This window comes from Paroedura picta, chromosome 4 (assembly GCF_049243985.1).
Source record: "Paroedura picta isolate Pp20150507F chromosome 4, Ppicta_v3.0, whole genome shotgun sequence".
NCBI lineage: Eukaryota > Metazoa > Chordata > Lepidosauria > Squamata > Gekkonidae > Paroedura > Paroedura picta.
In genome coordinates, this window is record NC_135372.1 from 26106279 (window position 1) to 26127950 (window position 21672).

The 21672-nt window shown below is 46.4% G+C and overlaps 1 protein-coding gene and 1 long non-coding RNA gene across 4 annotated transcripts in view; one reads left to right on the forward strand and one right to left on the reverse strand.

The window, feature by feature from the left end:
• The window catches only part of LOC143834998 (uncharacterized), a 28591-nt gene extending 26679 nt beyond the window's left edge, over positions 1 to 1912 (reverse strand). Inside the window, exon 1 of the long non-coding RNA XR_013229950.1 lies at positions 1677 to 1912. This is a non-coding gene — a long non-coding RNA (uncharacterized LOC143834998). The remainder of the gene's footprint in view (positions 1 to 1676) is intronic.
• Positions 1913 to 2062: 150 nt separating this feature from the next.
• Positions 2063 to 21672, forward strand: part of AP3D1 (adaptor related protein complex 3 subunit delta 1) — a 70135-nt gene continuing 50525 nt past the window's right edge. The window contains exon 1 of one of the 3 annotated variants that reach the window (XM_077332011.1): positions 2063 to 2380. In XM_077332011.1, the coding sequence (XP_077188126.1) occupies positions 2285 to 2380 (96 nt within the window). In that variant the 5' untranslated portion in view covers positions 2063 to 2284. Of the gene's footprint in view, positions 2381 to 17722; positions 17870 to 21672 lie in introns of those variants that run through there. The other 2 variants (XM_077332012.1, XM_077332013.1) reach the window with 2 other exon arrangements.

Below are 21672 nucleotides of genomic sequence, written 5' to 3' on the forward strand. Positions count from 1 at the left end.
AGGGGCCCTTCCCACTCTAGGATTCTATGAACAGGTAACAGTTATGGCCAAGATTGCCATTTATTCATTCAACCAACCAGAGTTTTTTATGCTGCCGTTCTCCAAGGGCTCAGGGCTACTCACAGCATGGCATTACATAAAAAGAGTAAAAACTTTTAAATTATTAACCAATTTATACTATCAACCCCAGAGTTTCCCGTGTTCTCTCTAGTAGATGGGAGGTGCAATGAAGTGGCATAATATTCTTCATGTGGCATTTTCTGTGGAGGGGGGGGGGGCAATCATCTTTGGTGTTCTAGGGGCCTCAGCCATTGGCCTGGAGGTACAACTCGAGTTTTGCATGTCCTTTTGGTCCCACAGTGCCCTGGTCTCACAGAAAAGAACGTTTCACCAGGATTGGCTGGTTGTGGCCAGTTTGACTTCTCTGGGGCCAGCAATCTTGAGCAGATTTTGTGTGCCTGAGTGCAAATTCTTCTGCGGGGCATAAGGGAGAAGATGGTCCCATCAGTACAAAGGTCTCAAACTGTTTGGTGCAACACTTCACAACCTATTAATTATTTATTATGTTTATATACTGCCCTCCCCAAGGCTCAGGGTGGTTTACATTCAACAGGAACAATACGAATAACTCAGTTTGTAATAATACAATAATAACATTATGAACAATAGAACATTGGGGGGAACAATAAGTAAGTGCTTACTGATAGTCCAGTGGGGTGGGCAAGTCTGAAGTGATGGTTGTAGGAGGGAGGCTTGGGGGGGGCATTGGAAGTGGTGGTTTTGGTCGACCTCATGCCTGGCGGAAGAGCTCCTTTTTGCATGTCCTGCGCAACTGTTTAAGTTCTGTCAGGGCCCTGATTTCCTGGAGCTCGTTCCACCAGGTGGGGGCCAGGATGGAGAAAGCTCTGGCACTCACTGAAGTCAAGCTGGCTTCCTTGGGGACAGGGATCACAAGGAAGTTGGAAGTGGTGATGGTACACTGGGCCCAGATCACATGTGGCCTTACAAGTGATAAACAGAACCTTAAACCTGATCTGGAGTTTGAGCAGAAGCCAGCGAAGCTGCTGGAGATATAGCCCAGTAATGTTTTCTTCCCAAGCCCAAGCCCTCCTTTCAGGTCTAAAAGAATTTCCTATTCTGCACTAATTGGGGACCCCTTAAAAATATATATCACACTCGACAGAAAGCAGGTAGCAACCCCTCCCCCCCAAAAAAAACCCAACAACAACACCCCCCAATTATACTTATATTTCTATAAATACAATCAGGGCAGATATACATGTTAATGCTTGTGGGCTTCGATTATTGGGGGTGTGATGACCCCCCCCAGATTCTCTTGACCCCACAAAAGGCTATGGAGAGGCCTGCATGGTCAAACGTCACGTGAAACACGAATAACATGGAGAATGGGAATGTGGAGAGACTGACTTAGCCAATAAATGAAATTAAAACGGGAAAACGATTATAGTTCTTTTACATTGCCTTGCAAAGTCAACTATAGTCAGGTGGAAGGGTCGCCATGGAGACGCCCAGCGATATGACGGAGCCAGACGGCGGTCCATTGAGAATGACGCTTCACGTCTCTAGTTTTTCTCTATGGTAGCGGAAACGCCCTTTTTATACGCTCTTCGCGCGCCGTTATACCGTATGTGACCGCTCTAGCCAGCTCCTCTTACCTCTATGATAACTTCAAGCGATGCGAAACGTGACTGCACGCCTCGCGTCTCTGTACGTCCACGCGTACGTCCTGCCTTCCCTCTCCTCCTGCGCATGCGTGTGACCATCGAGTCTTCGCTCCGGCTTCGACTTGCTACGCTCTGTTTCCTTTCATGGACTACATCCGTAATCCTCTCCCTCCGCCCCCAATCATCATGCCATGTCGAAAACGCAATTGCCGCGCCGTGACCTGATCTGACGCAAAGGCGCGCTGCCGTCTTTCCCCGTCTGACCCCGCCCCCTTGGGCGCCACTTTATCTTGCGCATGCGCAGACAGACCCGGCGCGTGGCGGCGGCAGCGGCAAGAGGCGGGTCCCGTTTCTCTCAGCTGACCGGTCGCCATTTTGTCAGCCGCTCCGGCGTTGCCCTGAGAGAAGCGCCGTGAGGGGAGGAAATCGGCGTGCGCCCGCCCGCCCCGCTGTGGGATGTGAGCCGTGCCCGGTGTTTTCTCCCCCTTTCTCCTCCTCCCCGCCCCCGGGGCTGCCGCGGCCTGGTCCGGCCCCTCCCCGGTGGCGCCCGCTCCGTCCCCCAACCGTGCCCCTCAGCCCCCTCCCGACCGGCCGCCGCGATGGCGCTGAAGATGGTGAAAGGCAGCATCGACCGCATGTTCGACAAGAACCTGCAGGACCTGGTGCGGGGCATCCGCAACCACAAGGAGGACGAGGTGTGTGGAGGGAGAGGGGGCCTCAACCATCATTTACTTCATTTGGAGGAATGCAATTGGCTCTCCAGATGTCTGTGCTCTGCGGCAGGGGCTCATGGGTTTTGTAGTCCATGGCACTCTGGAGAGCCACAGATTGGCCGCCCCTAATAGTTTCTTTCTTAATAGGGGGGGTAATCTCATTGTGCACCTTCCCCCCGTGTGTGTGTCTGCAGGTGGGGCACAAGGTTTGTTAGCTACCTGTCTTCTGAGGGGGGCACGGCTAAAGGCACCGTTTTTACTTTGAATGGTGGTGGCGTGAAATGTTCCCAGGTGCTTGCAAGGGTGTTTTAAGGGGACCTAGGGGTGGGGGCTGATGTTGTCGTTTCTGGACAAGAGTGGCCAAACTGTGGCTCTCCAGATGTCCGTGGACTACAGTTGCCATGAGCCCTTGCCTGTATGCTTAGTATATAAGAGCTTAGTATATAAGAGTATGGTTATTGGGGCTCCTGGTAATTGTAGTCCACGGACACCTGGAGAGCCACAGTTTGGCCACGCTTTAGTGGATTGTAATGTGTTGTAATGAATGCTAGTATGTAATGCAACTTTTTACCGGGGAGGAGCCTCTGAAATAAGTTTTTAGGCTTCAAAGAGCCCCAGAAATGATGTCAGCTGTCCAGGCCTCCCTGCCACTCACCCCAGAACTTACATGTCACTGGAGGTGACCTCGCCCGTGTTAACAGGCGGGCTCAAGGAGGACTAAAAGGGGAGAGACAGAATGCAGTTTAAGGTGGGAGTAGGTGTGCAGCCTCCACCTCCTCCCACATGCAAAAACTAGGAGCGAACTAATTCACACTCATTGGGGTGAAGGGGGAGCCAAGGAAGCAGCCACTTGTGGCCGGGTCCATTAAGGCAGAAGGGAAAAGGTCATGGACTTCCAGGGGTCCATGTAATGTAATTTAGAACTTTAAAGATATAATCATCTGGTTTTAGGACAGGAGACCTAACTCGGCATGGCCTGTCACTAGTGGGGATGTCTCCATGCAGGTGTGGATATGGATGGGGCTAGTAGCAGGCCTTTTTTTTTTTTTTTTGTACTGGAATTGAATCCAAAGAGAACCAACTAAAAGAAGCTTGTTGTTCTAGCCAGGCACTTGATTCGACTTCTAGGCACCTTCATATTTGTTGGATATTTTCATGGTACTAATTTACTATTAATTTCTCCTTATATATGTACTCTGATGAGTTCTGTTCCATTGTCTGGGGAAATGTGCATGCGCACAAAAGCTCACACCTTGGATAAAGCTTTGTTGGTCTTAAAGGTACCATTGGACTCAGACTTTGTTCTGCTGCTTCAGACCAACACAGCTACCCATATATTATCGGCTGGGAATAGTAAGCGGTACAATCTCTGAAGGTTGTTTCCGAAACCTCTGGTACCGCTACTCCTGTACCGTGTGTTCAGCAAGTGTCAGAAATCTTTGCTGTTTTGTAATTAGTTTCTTGCTTGGTTGAATACTTCTTTGCAGATTTGAAATCCACCCTGAAACCCAGTTGAGAAAGCTGGATTGTAAGTGAAGCTAGTAACATTCCTATCAGTATGAAGATGTGGAACAAGAAGTAATTTAAATGGATGCATAGTAAATACTCCCATTTTTATAGGTCCCTGAAATACTTGGTAAATGGCAAGTATTCTTAGCTGTCACATGTAGGTGGTACAACTGAAGCTTCAGATAGAATGGTTCTAACAAGGTGCTTATTGAATCTCTAATAGCCGCTTTTGTTAATACCATATGTTGCAGATATCTGTAGGATTGGGGGGGGGTATGTTTTAAATACTAGTAACTGTAGTGAACCACTGAAAGCTGGCTGGGACAAAAGCAGCATATAAATGTAATAAATATAATAATAATAAGGCATTTCTATTGTGCTTTTCAATCCCTGCCATGCTGCACAAATACTGGCTGCTGCCATTATCAGAGGAAGCCATATCATATCTGTGTGGACAGGCTGGGTGAGGAAGCTTCAAATAAATGCTAAATAGTTGCAGTAGTGTTTCTGTGGTATGCTCAGGTCCCAGAAGCAAATGTTACTGTGGTATATCTCTTTGGCAGAAGGGTACTGATATCAAATGTTTCAATAGCATGTTTTTCATGTATTTAGAATCCCCAAACGTTTTTCCAGTTCTTATAATAACAGAGGTTCTAATAGGGTGTCAAGCGTCTTTAAGGCCAAATGTCAGTGCAACTAAAGTAACTGTGTAGGTGATGTAGAAGCACGAACCTCTCACTATTTGTTATCATAGTATTTGTAAGGCACCAGAGTCTGAAGGTGTACATAAATGTCCTTATAATGGTTAGTAGTGGTATGATTGTATTAATTATAGACATTAAGGGTCTGAGAGAGAGTGAATGTGTCACCACAGTTGGCAATTCTTAGGATTTTATGTCCATGGCATTAAGTATAATTGTATTTGCATGGTGTTTCAGAGCTTCCAAAGAACTCTTATCACTGCTGCTTTTATAATAATGAGTCAGTGAGTGTAGTGTTTAATTATTTCTTTATAGTGCTGCGTTTAGTCATTTGCTACAAGGGCCAGATCTGACTTAAATGTCAGTTTGTCAGGGTAGGTTATGTGTGCGGTAAAAATGCCAGGTACCATAAATATAAACTTTATAAAAAAGAAAGGCAAACTCAATTAACAATGTTATTTTTTACTTAAAACACAAAGGAAAGCAATTGATTGCTAGCAGTGAATTGATTGCTTCTGAAGAGCTTAAAGCCATATACGTGACTCTCCTTTCTACATTTCTGAGGTAGGTTAGGACATAAATAAGACACTAATAGTAACAATCTAAGCTTCATGATCTTTCAAATCTTACTCCAGTGCTCTGAACCAGGGGTGTCCAGGGCCCTTATCCTGCCCACTAGCAACTGGTGCTATTCTCAGTCCATTAGGGATTAGGGGTCATGGGAAGGCAAAAAGTACATCCTCGAGGTTTTGCAAAAACTTCTCTGACAAGCCTTCCCATTAGCTCCACTACTTCTGTGGTAAACACAGGAGGGATGAGAACTGGGGGGGTGAGGTTCTCCAGTAAAGGCAATTGCTGGAAATATATGTAATTTTAAAATACAAAGGGTACTTCCAACAATGTCCCGGGCCTCTGATTGGCCTTTGGGTGTGAGGGTGCACCACCTGAGGACCAGTCAGAGGGCCTGCATGCCACTGAGGCCACTCCTGCCTCCTCGTGGCTCCTGTGGCCTCGGAGGGCTGTCTGCCTTCTCTGCTAAAGCTGTGTCAATGGTGGTCCCCTCACTACTACCAGGGTCTTGGAAGCCTGCCTACTTCCTCCGCCCGCCCCTCAGTGCTACCAGGGCCTCTGGCACCCACCTGCCTCATCTACTCACCCCTTGTGTGTACTAGGGTCCAGCCTCTGATGCTGCTGACCTCCATGCCCTCCCGGCCCTGCCACCCCTGTAGACCTCCTCTGTTCTGGGGCTGCCAGCAGCAGGCTGCCCAGGCTCTCCACCCCAACCCCAACACACTCTTGGCCCTCTAGGGCAGCCATTAGTAGCCCACCCCCATTTTGCCCTGGCATCCCCACGGCCCTCCGGGCCTCAGCTGCAGGACTGGGGGCCCCAGTGAGCATTCAGGGCACGCCCACCAACACTTTCTGCAGCTGCTGGCTGCCCACCTTTACTTGGGGCCAGGAGCGTGCCTGGCATGCCGGAGGGGACGCTACCACTCCAAGCTCTGCATGGGCTGATGGGGGTTGCCCTCCCGCTCCTGTACGCAACCGTGCATGCCGCTCACTTCTCCATGACACTAGTGATCCGGGGTTTAGTTTAAGATGCCTTCTCTTACTTTCATGAAGATCGCCCCCTCCAGATGTGGGTCATGTTGTATTTTGGAGGTTAAATCTTCCCTGGTTCTTGTCATTGTTAAAACCCGAACAAGAGATTGCTTTGTTGCAATGAAGATGGGTTTTTAGCTTCCTCTTTGTAAGCAACCTTGGAAAGCCTGTTGAAGGGAGGAACAAAAGAGAAGTGTTTAGATTGTCCACCCAAAAAGGAACTTCTGCTGAAATGTGGTCAGGAGTTGGTGGTGGGGAATAAAGAAGCTGCAAGAATCCAGGGAGTGGGGAGAGGAACTGAATTTTGTCATCTGGTTTAACTTTTTTGAAGTATACTGACTGTTACAGATTGTGGCGAAATACTGTTGCTTTAAGAACACAGCTATAAACAAATTAATTCATATTGAACTGCTTGAATTCTGCAGCCTGGAAACAGTATTTACTGGCAAATTTTAAACATTTCAGATCTTGTCAGTACATGATATAATCTGTTGTATTATTAACCAGCTGAATAAGAGGACTGGAGGCATCAGGATAATTAGCTTGCAAGAATACCAAGCAGTCTCTCCTTAGTGAGAAGAGTGTTTTCTCTTGATCACCCTGTGGCTGATCTGATCCTTCCAGAATGTCTTTGGAGCCCTGCTATGATCCACTACTATGTGGCCCTGTCCTTGAAGCGGTTGCCATGATAACACAATTATTGTATGCTAGCGCAGCCGCTCAAGGCAGTTGGTGATAACACAACTACACCAAGCATCTTGGTTGTGGGGTCCATTTCCCTTGAGATTGTGTGTCCTGCTTCCCTAAGGCATAACTGTCTCATGTGCCCATGCTCCCACCCAGAATATGGGTATTGCATCAGCATTTTAAGCACACAGATGTCTGAACAATACAACCTTCCACATAAACGTGTGGTAAGTAATAGTAATGTCCAGGCCATCAAGAAGGGAAGCCTGCATGCCCTAACCACCTTATCACTTTCTTGCTTTCTTCCCTGTTCTTATTGTTTTTAGACAATCTGTGTCCTCTTGTGGGCTAGTGCATTGTTTCTAAACACTATGAAGTAAAAGGTATCCCCTGTGCAAGCACCGAGTGATGTCTGACCCTTGGGGTGACAACCTCCAGTGTTTTCATGGCAGACTCAATATGGGGCGGTTTGCCAGTGGCTTCCCCAGTCATTACCGTTTACCCCCCAGCAAGCTGGGCACTCATTTTACCCACCTCGGAAGGATGGAAGGCTGAGTCAACCTTGAGCCGGCTGCTGGGATTGACCTCCCAACCTCATGGACAGATGGCTTCAGACAGCATTTCTGCTGCTTACCACTCTGTGCCACAAGAGGCTCTTTTAAACAGTATAGAAATTAACATTTGTTAATTAGGAAGGAGGTACTTTCTAAGCCAGCCTTTTTCAACTTGTTCTGCTAACACACATGAGCTACTTATAAGTGGGCTCCAGTGACATCAGTGGCCACCCAAAGTGTTCTGGAAAAGACCACGGAACACCTGGGGAGCTGTTGCAGAACATTGGGGTTCCATGGAGCCCCGGTTGAGAATCCCTATTCTAAGCCATTGGATTGCAACAAAAATTACATGTGAGTAGGTAATGCTTACTTTGGCCACCTCATGAGAAGGAAGGACTCCCTGGAGAAGGCCTAATGCTGGGAGCGATTGATGGCAAAGGAAGAAGGGGACGACAGAGAATGAGGTGGCTGGATGGAGTCACTGAAGCATTACGTGCGAGCTTAAATGGACTCCGGGAAATGGTAGAGGACAGGAAGGCCTAGAGGATCATTGTCCATGGGGTTGCGATGGGTCGGACACAACTTTGCAACTAACAACAATAGCAAGGTAATGCTTGTGAGCTGACCAGCCTACTCCCCTAGATCAATCACCATTCTCTGGATGTTGAACCAGTGGGCTCGGGATAGAAGCTCTGTGCAAGGAACCACATCCATGAAAGGTGGGGGTACTTTTGACTGTGTACAAGGTAGTTCTTTGGATCTATTGGGGGGCTTTCCTGATAGGCACTGAACAGTGTTCTTGAACTGAAATAGAAGCTGAAATGCACTTCACTTATACCACTGCAAAAGCTTACTGTGCAGGGGAGACAAGTGAAGAACTGTTGTGCCTCCTAGCTGCATCCACATAACATTTCCCAGTTTCCCATTTCCCATGTTCAGAGAAGCAAAATGCGCTCTCTGGGTTTATTTTTGTTTGTTTTTTAGGTTTTATTTCTTTGTGTTTGCTTCCGAGGATTAAAGTGTTTTCGAGTATTAAAGTTCTTCGCTTCCATCTTGTTTGCCTCTTTTTCCCATGTGCATCGCGTGGATCTCTTCAGTTTACTTTTTTATTGTATTGAAAGGTATGTTTAAAATGGAACCTCTTGTTTTCTGCATTGCTGAGAGCTGCTGTAGAGACTCTGATAAAAAGAACAGGATGCAAGTTCAATAATTAATAGAAAGCAAACATACTCTTCCTTAGCGATGTACTGTTTGGGATGTGCTGGTCGTTCACTGATCGGCACATGCTGCTCGTTTTGAAGGAGGCAAGCCCAGAGCTCTGAGGCAGGGATAGTCAACCTGTGGTCCTCCAGATGTCCATGGACTACAATTCCCATGAGCCCCTGCCAGCATTTGCTGGCAAGGGCTCATGGGAATTGTAGTTCATGAACATCTGGAGGACCACAGGTTGACTACCCCGGCTCTGAGGTATGCAGAGGTATAACAGAAATATATCTTCTCTACTATATTTGAAGTGCTCTGATGCAAAATTATCTGTTAAATCAGTAAAGGTGGAGGGGGTAGGTTTGATAGAAAAGTAGGCATTACACATATTTCAGTTTCCCCAACAGCAGCAGAATTCACCCTAGAAATCTTTACTTTCATTGTGTGTGTTTTTTTAAAGATAGAGGTTCTATAACTTAGTTCTCTGAATGTAATCTACTTTGGTAAAACTTGGTAGCCGTGTTGGTCTGAAGCAGCACAATAAAATCAGAGTCCAGTAGCACCTTTCAGACCAACAAAGATTTATTCAAGGCGTGAGCTTTCGAGTGCAAGCACTCTTTGTTAGACTAAGAACTGACTGTCATAACAGACGGAATATATAAGCAAAAGTTAATCCTGTTACATTAGTAAACTGTGTTATGATGGTCAGTTCTTAGTCTGACGAAGAGTGCTTGCACTTGAAAGCTCACGCCTTGAATAAATCTTTGTTCTTAAAGGTGCTACTGGACTCTGGTTTTATTTTGGTAAAACTTGTAGAGCCAAAAAGAGGGCCATACCAATACTGATTCTGAAGAGAAGAAAAATTGTGTCACAAAGTGTTTCAACTTTGCAGTCAACTGTGTAAAGTAGGTTATCATGGACTAATGATGTTCTTGCACTGTTTTCCCTACTTCTGGCAAGATGTGCAAATAACTTAAGTTCTTCTTGTGATTAACGAGAAGTGGCATTCTCACATCTTGGCCTGATTGATTCCCACCCATTGCTCAGGGAGACAGCACTAAACTTTTCAGCTTCTTGTCCCCTGGATGGGAGTCACTCTGGCTCATTTTTCTTTCTGCCTTCGAGTACTTGCTATGCTTCTAAAGTGATTTTATACTGCCCTGAAGTTGGTCCGGAGCACTCCCAGCACCATCCAAAAAGCAACAGAGGACATGTTTCCAAGGTAGTTACCTTCCTAGCAGACAGCTCCCTCCACACAGTGACTTTTGCATCTTGCTCCATCTTGATGGCTCAATGGCTAGGTGTACTTGGTGGCTTTGAGCATGGTAAACGGATCCTCATTCAAAGTCCAGAATTGGGGTGTGTTGGGGTTTGGGTATGTTGAACTTGAAAAGTATTGGTGTTCCTGATATTCCCAATTCCCATTATAGTATTTACATTCAGTAAATATCTGGGATTCCTGAGTTTTTCTAGCATTATTATGCCCTATGATGTCCATTGTAGTCAGTGGTATAAGGTATAATGGAGAATTGATCCAGGGGTAACTGGGACTCTGGGGGCTGTTTTTTGTTTTGTTTAAGGTAAAGAGGTACCAAATTTCCTGCATAACTGCTGGAACCTTCCTTCAACCCCCCCCCCCCATAAAAAGATTGGACTGGAGGTCCACTTCTATAAGCCCCCAAAGAAGGTCCTTCATTGCTTTCAGTGGAAGGAGGAAAGGGGATTTAAAGGAAACAATCTTTTAAAATGCCTTCTGCAAGCAGCACCTTCAGTCTGAAGATGTTTAAAGGGTCTCTTTAAACAACTTTTTACTTTAGCTATTCAGTGGCCTCCAAAAAATCTTGTTCTGGGTAGCCAAATAAATACCCCAATTTATATCTGGTTGAAAATACTCATAATTTCGGGAAAACACCAAAGCACCCCCTAGAGTAATAATAGTCTACCCACTCCACGATGGAGGGCTGTTTGGGACTGCCTCAACAAGATCCTGGTGGAAACTAGAAGTAAGAGAGCCATGCCCAATAGTCCATGATAGGCAATCCTTTCCCTCTTATTTCTTTCATTCCCATCACATCTTATTCTGGATTAGACCATATCAAAGGAGGGCAAAGTGATCAAGCAGCTGGAGGCCCCTTTTAGGAGGCCCCAGTGCAAATTGATCATCCCAGCTTTTCAGATACAATAAGCCTAATTGACTGGCCAAGCAAGGAAACCATGATGCTAGAGACGCTCCTGAGGCTGGTTGGTTTCAGCCTCAACCAGCCCGCAGGATTCAGCAAGCTCTCTATTCTGGCTATGCCATAAAGTTTAGCAGTTTCCTCAGGCTGCCTCCTTCAGTGTCCCGGATCTCTCTCTCTCTCAAAAAAAAAAAAAAAAAAAAGCACGCACGAGAGAGAAAAAAACAGCCCTCCATCCTGGAGTGGGGAGAATTATCTCCTGCTGCAAGCATAGCTGAGGAATTGTGGTTTTCTCGGTGCCCAAGAAAACTGGAGAGCCAATCTTGACCCAAAATATGTGAACAGGTCACTTCTGTGTAGAGACCCTATGATCCATCAGACCCCCACCAATCTCACAGAAACCTGCTTCATATTCCCATTCTTCTAGGACATTGCATTTTTCTCCAGGTTGCCTCCAGCTTAGGCCTTTAGACTGAGCACCAGCTCCTTGAGGCTTGTCCAAGGTCTTTGCAGTTCTAGTGGGCCAGCAAAGAAACTAAATTCTTCCTTATGCAATGACATCCTGTTCTGTTCTCTCACTTGGGAGCTAGCAATCAGGGACTCCCTTAGAACCATTCAGTTCCTGGAATTCCATGACTTCATTGTAAACTAGGAAAAGAACAGTCTTACCCCCATCACATGAGCTAAAACACCTCAGCATGATCATAGCCCATGCCTGAATATGGATGTTCCCCCTCCCTCCAAGCAGTTAAGACGTCCAGGATTTTTGAGTTCTGGCCAGAGCCAAGACTAGTAGCCAGCTGATGTCCCTGGCACAGTTTCAGGGCCTAATAATCTCCTGCACTGGGATAGTTCCATGGGGTTGATCACCTGCTGGACCAATTCAGTGGTTCTTTTATCAACAAAGAATCCCATTATATGCGGAGGTCCAAATCATCCCTCTTCTGAACAAACACACATCTCAGAACACATCTGGGGACTCTTGAATATCCAGACTTGCTGAGCAGACAGAACATCAATGAAAACAGCCCATCAAATGAAAGATCTTCTTAGTAATCACATCCAGATTTGGATTGACTGAAGTGACCCTGTTGCTGTGGCATCTAATCATTAAGAACTGAGATTTTTCTCCAGATCACATCTCCCTGAGTCTAAATGAGTGGATGCTTTAACCTCTCGGCCCAAGGTCCTACTGTATGCCCTTCCCGGTGATCCCAAACTATGGAAGCTACATCAGAAGCTGAAGGAGGTGTGGCTCTATATCAGCCCTGCAGGACATGGTTTCCATCCTTGGTGGAACTGGCTCTGGGAGATTTATGTGAATCCAGATATATGGCATCAGGAGCCAGTTTGGCACCCAAGTGGCTCCATCTGACCATGTGGCTCTTGAAAGGAATGAGCTCCTGAAACTCAGTTACTCCTCAAAGGTTGTGAAGACCATCATGGCCTCCAGGAGGGCCTTGACAACATACATCTACAATACTTCATGGAAAAGAATCTTTTTGAGGCATCACCAGTGCAAACATGTCAGAACTCTTACCATTGACCTAGGCCATCGATTGGTTCTCATTCAGAGTGTTTTCATCAGTATCTGCAAATATTGGTTGCCTGGTAGCAGCTGTCACCCCAATCCTACCTTATGTAGGTTCCTGGTCTCTTGACCAGCAATACTTATATCTTCTACTTTCTCCAAGAGGATACCCCAATCAGCCCTACTGTGATCCACAGATTGCCATCATGGAGAATGTATATGGGTCTTTAGGCTTTCATTAATTCTACTTTTGTGTTTTATGACTATAATGGCTGTGCACAAAAACTCTCTCATGGCAGTGATTTCAGCTGTCAAAACTAGGAATCTACAAGGACAAGGTGGTCTTCAGGCCATAAACCCACTTTGTCATCCAGATGAACTCAGCTTTTCACAAAGTCAGGAGATTAACCCCCCTTTCTTCTGCCTGCATATTTAGCCTCCCCAAAAAGAGTGGCACTTCTCAGACTTATGGAGGGCCCTTAGAACCTTGCCTTCCCCCCAGTATGCAGAATCCATCAGAGATGTACTCTTATTTTGTTAATAGCCCCAAATAAGGGTAGATGCTGTCCAGATCAGCCATTAACTAAGTCATATAGTAGTGCATCTCCCATGCCTGCAATGAAAGGGATATTCCAGCTAGGATCACGATCCACTCAGTGAGAAATACAGCCACTACTGCAGCCTTTGATCATCAAGCTTCCATGGAGAAAACATGCAAGGCATGCAAGATTTGGTCTTCAGTCTTGATCATCATCAGACACTACAAACTTAATTCCTTCTCATCAGTAGACATCACCTTTGTGCTGCGGGATATGGAGGGGGGCTCTCAATTCTCCCCCTGGATCAGAGGACATCTGCAAGGATGGGTTTTCGCTTCAGCTTCTCAGGGAGGCAGGTGTTAATTAAATCATCCTCACTTCCTGTGATGTGTCTCATTCCCAAGTCTTTCCCCTGCCTTGAAAGGGAAAGCAGCATAACTAGTACTTTCTGCTACCTTTCTTGCCTTTTTCTAAAAACCCTTTGATCCTATTTCTTCTCGCACCTCTCCTCAACCCCCCCCCTCCCTTACCTTTTCAATCCGTTTTTCTGCCCTTTCTGGTGCCAGACAACCGCAGAGGAGGTGGAAAAGAGAGCACAGGTAGTAGGAAGCACAAGCGCATGTCTAAAAGGTAAAGGTATCCCCTGTGCAAGCACCGAGTCATGTCTGACCCTTGGGGTGACGCCCTCTAGCGTTTTCATGGCAGACTCAATACGGGGTGGTTTGCCAGTGCCTTCCCCAGTCATGACCGTTTACCCCCCAGCAGCAAGCTGGGTACTCATTTTACCGACCTCGGAAGGATGGAAGGCTGAGTCAACCTTGAGCCGGCTGCTGGGGTCGAACAAGCGCACGTCTAGGTGTGTCTTTAAGCCCCGGCAGCCATTTTGGATCATCAGAAGCCATGGCGGAGTACAGATCAGCCAGATGGCTTCCTACAAGGAAACTGAAGACTTCCTCTCATCAGATGAACTGGAGGTATCCTTGGGGGGGCCCAGAAAGAGAGACAACGGGCCCGGTGAGAACCGCCCCATGCAGGGCCGCTCTGACTGAGGTGAAGAAAGCCCGCTAAAATTCAGCTCTTACTGCCACTGGTAAGGGCAGCTCAGCTTCTACCAGAGCTTATGAAAAAAGGCCAGACCAATATGGCAGCCATTAAAAGGAGCTCAGAAGATCAGGAAGGAGATAAGACTCCTGATCAGCAGCAGAATACAGTGCCTAGGATTGCTGAAACTCCCAGAGACACCATGGACAATCCTTCCAGGGTTCACATGAGCCAGGGGGAGTAAAACCCCTTAAGTGATGGAATGTTATTTTTTTTTTGTAAAGCCATGAGACAAGAAATTGGGCTTTTTGTCAGAATATGGGTCCCATTTCTGAAGGGGGAGGATCCCCACGTCACTCAACTAACCCTTATGGGCAAGAGTATAATATTGGCTATGGCCCCGAGTGTTCCCATAATTGGCCCACAAACTGCCAGGAAGAGGGGATCTTGTGCATCCGTGCATTATGACTCCTCTGATAGTGCACAAAACCCTTAAGATGATTCAGAGTTTTGCAGATGGAGAAATCACTGAGGAGGATGTGTTCCAGATAGGCCTGGTAGGTTCCTTAAACAGGATGATTACCAATACATGTTAGCCATAGCCATGGCAGCAATCAATTTAAAACAATCTGAGGAACCTGATCCCCAGACAAGACAAACTAGAAAGACCAGGGCAGTTGTGGACGTAGAGGAATTCTTCCGTACTACAGAGGCTGCCCCAAATACTGTACCCCCTCTGTTTTTCCAAAAAATGAAAACACAATTTTTAAAAACTAATTTTAATTAACAAGCGATTTCCTTTGTTTATTAAAAGTCTTTACAGTCTTCACAAATATGGTGAAGTACTACTTCAGGTCTCTGCCATCGATGCTCCTGTTGTGGCCATCCACTCTCCAGGTGTAGTTTCTGAGGATGGAGAGGGAAACATTAGAAGTCAATAGATAAGGAAACTGAGATGGCATTCCGTAGAACGCATGAGGCAATGATGATGACGGTAAGAGCGATAACAATAGCTTCTATTGTGAACAGAACAGGGCAGCCATCATGTGGACAAGAAAACTGATACAGCTGTTGCCAGCTGACAACACCAGGGTTCTTGAAGAAGTCAATAGACTCTTAAAGACTGCTTCCTTCACAGCAGATGAGACTCTGGAGAGCATAATCATAGAATCATAGAGTTGGAAGGGCCATCTAGTCCAACCCCCTGCTCAATGCAGGATCAGCCCTAAGCATCTTAAAGCATCTAAGAAAAGTGTGTATCCAACCTTTGCTTGAAGACTGCCAGTGAGGGGGAGTTCACCACCTCCTTAGGCAGCCTATTCCACGGCTGAACTACTCTGACTGTGAAATTTTCCCCTGATATGTAGCCTATATAGTTGTACTTGTAGTTTAAACCCATTACTGCATGTCCTCTCCTCTGCAGCCAACAGAAACAGCATCCTGCCCTCCTCCAAGTGACAACCTTTCAAATACTTAAAGAGGGCTATCATGTCCCCTCTCAACCTCCTTTTCTCCAGGCTGAACAATCCCCAGCCCCTCAACCTATCTTCATAGGTCTTGGTCCCTTGGCCCCAGATCATCATTGTGTTCAGATCTCGTTGAACTCTGTCTCTATCTTCTGGAGTATTTGCCAGTCCTCCCAATTTGGTGTCATCTGCAAATTTGATGAGTAGTCCCTCCACCCCCTCATCTAGATCATTAATAAAAAGGTAAAAGGTAAAGGTATCCCCTGTGCAAGCACCGAGTCATATCTGCCCCTTGGGGTGACGCCCTCTAGCGTTTTCATGGCAGACTCAATACGGGGTGGTTTGCCAGTGCCTTCCCAAGTCATTACCGTTTACCCCCCAGCAAGCAAGCTGGGTACTCATTTTACCGACTTCGGAAGGATGGAAGGCTGAGTCAACCTTGAGCTGGCTGCTGGGATTGAACTCCCGGCCTCATGGGCAAAGCTTCCAGACGGCTGCCTTACCACTCTGCGCCACAAGAGGCTCAGATCATTAATAAATATGTTAAAAAGTACCGGGCCAAGCACCAAGCCCTGAGGTACCCCGCTACTCACCTCTCTCCAGTCTGATGAAACACCATTGACAACAACTCTTTGAGTGCATTTCTCTAACCAATTCCCTATCCACCTAACTATCTGAAAATCCAGATTGCAGTCCTTCAACTTATCCATCAGAACATCATGGGGAACCTTATCAAAAGCTTTACTAAAATCCGAGTAAACGACATCAACCAAATTTCCACGATCCAGCAAACCTGTTATTTGGTCAAAAAAGGAAACCAGGTTGGTCTGGCAGGACCTGTTGGAGACAAATCCATGCTGACTTCCTGGGATCACCAAATTGTCCTCCAGATGCTTGCAGATTCCTCCCTTTAATATCTGCTCCATTTTCTTCCCCACAACAGAGGTCAGACTCACTGGTCTGTAGTTTCCCGGGTCATCCTTCCTCCCTTTTTTGAAGATCGGAATAACATTTGCTCTCTTCCAGTCCTCCGAGACATCTCCAGTCCTTAAAGAGGTCCCGAAGATGATGGACAAGGGCTGTGCAAGTTCTCTTGAAAGTTCTTTGAGCACTCTCGGATGCATTTCATCCGGCCCAGGGGATTTGAACTCATCCAGTGCAGCTAAATGCCTCTCGACAACCTCTCTATCCATGTTAACCTGCCACCCAAACAATATCCTTTGGCTACTGCCATCTCTAGATGTGCTTAAACCCTTTGACCTGTGGGGAAAAAACAGATGTAAAATAGGCACTAAGCCTTTCTGCTTTCGCTGCATCTTCCGTTAGAGTTTGTCCATCCGCACCCGTATTTATTTAATACTGTACACCCATAATATTTAATTCCAGGGCCATGTTGTCCACAGCTGCAGCAAGGAGGTTGTTTGCTATTGTGGCAGCCTATCCCTTTCTTCTGGAGAAAAGATTCCACAGAAGATCATCAGGTAGCTGATGAAGAAGAAGAGCATGTCACTGCTGGCTCTGGCAAGCACGCAGGGCCTATTAGTGGCAAATACAGAGGCCTTCAGTGGGGCACATGGCATGGAAGGGGTATACAAAATATTTCTCAGGCCATTTCATTCCCTCATGACAGCAGGACAAAACAGGTCAGTCAAGCTGAACCTTCTGTTGTAGAATCTCACCTGGTGGTGTGAAAGAAACAATCACCCATGGGAGATTTTGCTCAGTGTCCCAACAGATTCAAATATTCACAGTCTGAAAGGTTGGGGGGGGGCTGTCTTAGACTGAAGGACCGCCCAGGGCAGTGGTCCCCAACCTATTTTTGGCTGGGGACCAGCAGGGCGACGGCCACGCCCGCATATCGCGCATGCGTGGCGTGCCCGCGCATCGCACCTGCGCGGCCCAAATCGCGCGATGTGCGGCGCGGCCCTTATTCCCCCCCCCCCCCCCGCAGTAAGAAGCTTCCCGGGCCGCAAGCTTGCGGCCTGGGAAGTTTTTTTACTGCGGGGGGGGGGGCGGGGAGAGGGAACTGCGGCCCGGCGCCCTGGCCTTCCACAGGTTGGGGACCACTGGCCCAGGGCACCTGGAGGAAGGAAGAGGCCAGCCTACCAATTGACTTACTGGAAGTGAGAGCCAATTTACTGGCAATACAATTCTTCAAGCAGTGGATCACCTGCTGATAAGAATGGACAGCATAGCAGCCAGAACTTAGCTCAACAAACGGGAGTTCCAGATCCAAAGCCTTCTGAAGGAGGTGAACCGGATTCTAGAATGGTTGGGAAAGTATCTCCTTCCAATATTGACAGAATACATCAAGTGAATCTTCAATACACAGGCAGACTGGCTAAACTGCAGGACCATGCAAGGAGGAGTGTGATCACTGAAGTCAGAGGCATTCAGGTTAATAGCACAGGGCTTTGGGATCTCAATCATGGTCCTCTGAACATCAGCAGAGAACAATCAGGTACCCAGATTTATGTTCAGATTCTATCATACAAAGCAAAAAGCATAGACACCCCAACGTCAGACTAGCCAGAAGGGCTGCTTCATGCATTCCTGCTGATCCCTATAATGCCCTCGCTCCTACACAAAATTGTACAGCAGAAATCAGCGGTCATCTTGGTGGCGTCATACTGACCCAGGAGACCCTGGTTCTTAACTATGCTACAACTGGTAGCAAAACCACCATTCAAGCTTACTCAGATGCCAGACCTACTTCACCAGGGTCCCTTCTGGTGTCCAGATCCAGACTGGATGAGAATGATCGTCTGGAAATTGAACAGAGACATCTAACCAATGCTGGATATTCACAGGAAGTTGTAGGGACAATCCTAGCTTCCAGGAGGGTTTCAAATAGTAGACCTTACAATATGACCTGGAATGCTTTGTGAGATGGGGAAGAAGAAAGAAAGTGAATTTACCTAATGCTTTCAACAACAGTGATTCTGAACTTCCTATGAGACATGGTGGCTCATGGGTTAAAACCAGCCACCTTAAGAAGACAAATAATGGCTATTGCGACTGTTTGTCCACAGGTAGACAGCTTTCAACTCACCTCCACACAGTTCGGTTCCTCAAAGGGGCAACCACAAAGCCCCGCTAATTTCCGCTTTTGGATGATGTAGGTGCTGGTCTGGGGCAGTCCCAAGATTTATCCGTGTTCCCTTGCCACAGGGCAAATGAGGGCATGCGTCATGCCAAGCCTGGGACCGCCCCGAACTGGCACCGACATTGTCCAGAAGCCGAAATTAGTCCTGCGATCAATCAAGCGCTGTACCAGGCCAGATTCCTGGTGCGGAAAACGTCCCTGTGAGTATCCAAGGTTCTGTTTCCCACCCAGACTGCTCTAGAGAAGCTTTGATGCATGATGGAGAGGCAGACTGTAGCTTATGTTAGAATGGTCTGCTCTTCAACAAGAAGGATGGTGTGTGATGAAAAGCGATTGGGACACCAGCAGCTAAAGAAAGAGTAATTCTTCTCTCTGTGTGCATGTATGTGTGTGAAATGTTGTGAGGCCTTTTATTGACCTACTGGATGCTCGCACATCAGCCATGCCTGTACTGTTCGTGATCTCTGCCTAGCCTTCCTCCTCTTTCCTTCACCTTGCTGGTGCTTCTGTCCTCATTCTGCCGCATCAAATCTGTCTGTACTGACTGGTAGCCAAAGGTTTTCCTGACACCTGCTCTCTGTTCCTTTACCTAGAGATGCTGGGAGCTGAACCCAGGGACTCTATGCCAGAAACACAGTGCTTAGCTGTTGAGCTCTGGCCTTTCCACCAGTGGAGTGCTCCTTCTTCCAAACTGTCCTTATACTCCCCAGTTCCCCATGACCAGCTGCCATTTCAGATCCCCACTGACGTAGCTCTGTTACTGAATTTGGCTTTTTTTAAATTTAATGTGTGAAAAGTTGCACCTGACTTTCCACAGCTTCACATGACGGAGCAAAGTGAGATTTTTTTTTTTTTTTTTTTTTTGCTGGAGAAATCGAAATACTTGGGAAGGGAGAGGCAGAATGTTTGCTCTTGCTGATGAAGCTGTTGGCCTCAGCCTCAACCTTTTTGTCCTCTTTGCCTCTTCTCTTTCCCATCCACTTTCAGTCCTTGATGTAATTTCAGTTTTCGGAAGATGCAGTGTTTACTCAGATGTAAGACTTCCCCCCCCACACAAATAAGCTGTAAAAAAGGAGGAGTTTGTAAAAAAGTGGGCACACAATTTACGGCGATGCCCAATAATATTTTTTGTGTAATGTTTTTAAGGGGATGGTCTTCCTTTTGAGTTCATACAGTATTTTCAATTCCCTCCACTCCTCCCAGTACTAGGTAACAAGGCTGAAAAAGGCTGGCTGTATGAACTTTGATAACCCTGCCCAGAATTCATACCAGCTGATATGCTGAGATTCTTTCCGAACTCGGCAAACAACCTCTGAGATGAATTACTTACACCTTCGGTCATCACTAGTAAACAGTGCCCCCCCCCCAAAGTACAGCCACGTTTACAAAAATATTTTTTGTAATAAGAAGAACCCAGGGTATAAAACAACCATATAAACCTATTAGTTTTTATCATTGGGGTTCTTTTGTACCAAAAACCATTCTCCTCTCCCCCCCAACCCCCCCTCCAAGTTCTAGGGAAGCATTTTGATTGCTGTAGAGAGAAACAGCTCCTCCCAATAAGCTGGTAAACAGTTAACAACTCCTCCCTGAGTCACACAGAGGTGTTCCAGATGTAGAAAAATACTCCAGATGTGTACATAGGCAATTAACAATATTAGGTGTTTCCCTTAAGGCATACAAGAGGTTGTTAGTTTTTTAAATGTCTTAGATACAAAATTAGCTTTTTCAGGTTGAAAACAAAATTACAGCTTTACCGGAGGAGCAGAACTGATGTGAATTGTTTGGATATGGGAAATGGGAGAGAGGCAAATCGGTCCAGACAAAACATTCTGGCTCATTTCAAAGTCTGTTTTCAAGCATGCTGTGTAGTGTGTACTACCAGAGGCATTTTAAATTTTTATTTTTATTTTGACAGTGAAATTCATGGTGCTTTGTCGTTGCAGCTTTTCTAGCCCCAAGATTGATTGTGATTTGGTTTGGTGTAGAATATCCCCCAGAATGTAACATATCTTAAGAAGTTTTGTACTTTTTATTCTCCTTTCATGCCATGCTGGCTTTATTTTATTGAAAGCATATCTTTTTTTTTTTCCTTTGGTGCTTAAAGCCCTAAAGGGAATGGGTCAAGTTGGGTTATATTTATCATGGAAAAAATCTGCTCCAACATTAAACAACCTCCTCCAGCTGGCTTCTGTTCAAATCGATGCATTCAGTGTAGTTTAGCTTATCTATTAAAATATTTGTATCTTGCATTTCCTACCAGCTGTGATGATTCGAGGCAGGGAGGGTACAATGGCAATCCAAGCAGGCAGCCAGGCAATTGAAACCCAAAGCAATCCAGGTTTCAAAAGCCATTCAGTCATCTTCCCCAAGTCTCCAGTTGTAAGGTGCCTCATCTTTCCCCTCTGAAATTCCCCCCTCCCGTCTGCTTGGAAGTGTGAATTTGTATATATCTCCCTGCACTTTTGAAATGGTAAACTAGTGCTTGCACTCCGAACGCTCACGCCTTGAATAAATCTTGGTTGGTCTTAAAGGTGCTACTGGACTTTGATTTTATTGTGCAACTGCAGATCAACACAGCTAGTGTAGCTCAGATGTGGCCTTCTGGCCAAACTCCTCCAGCCTGCCTGTCTGTAGATTTCGCAACCAACTAGGTTCTTTCATGGGAGATGGCTTCCCGTGTTATCTGGAAAGTGGGGGAGGATCCTGCCTGTGCCTCTATCACCCCAGCCCGAACTCAGGGTTTTGTCACAGTCAGTCCTTCTGTTCTATGTGTTGCCTTCAACAGCATGATTGTCTATATGTCTCTCATTCAGTAAACTAACTTTGGTTAAGTTGCTATATATTCCCTGTCATGTAAGGAGTTCACAGTCTGAGGGAGAGTGCTTGCACTCAAAAGCTCACGCCCTGAATCAATCTTTGTTGGTCTTAAAGGTGCCACTGGACTCTGATTTTATTTGGTTAAGTACCTGAGTCGTGGTGTTTACCATGCTGGAGAATGAAGAGGGACTCTGCGGCCGGGCCCGTGTAGGGTCGTGACACCAGTGCACAGCTCCATACAAACTTTAGACAGTTCCCAGAGGCCATTGACAGAAGCTGGCTGAAGTAGACATTTCCCTTACAGCTACTTAGAATGTTTCTATGCCACCCCTTCAGAG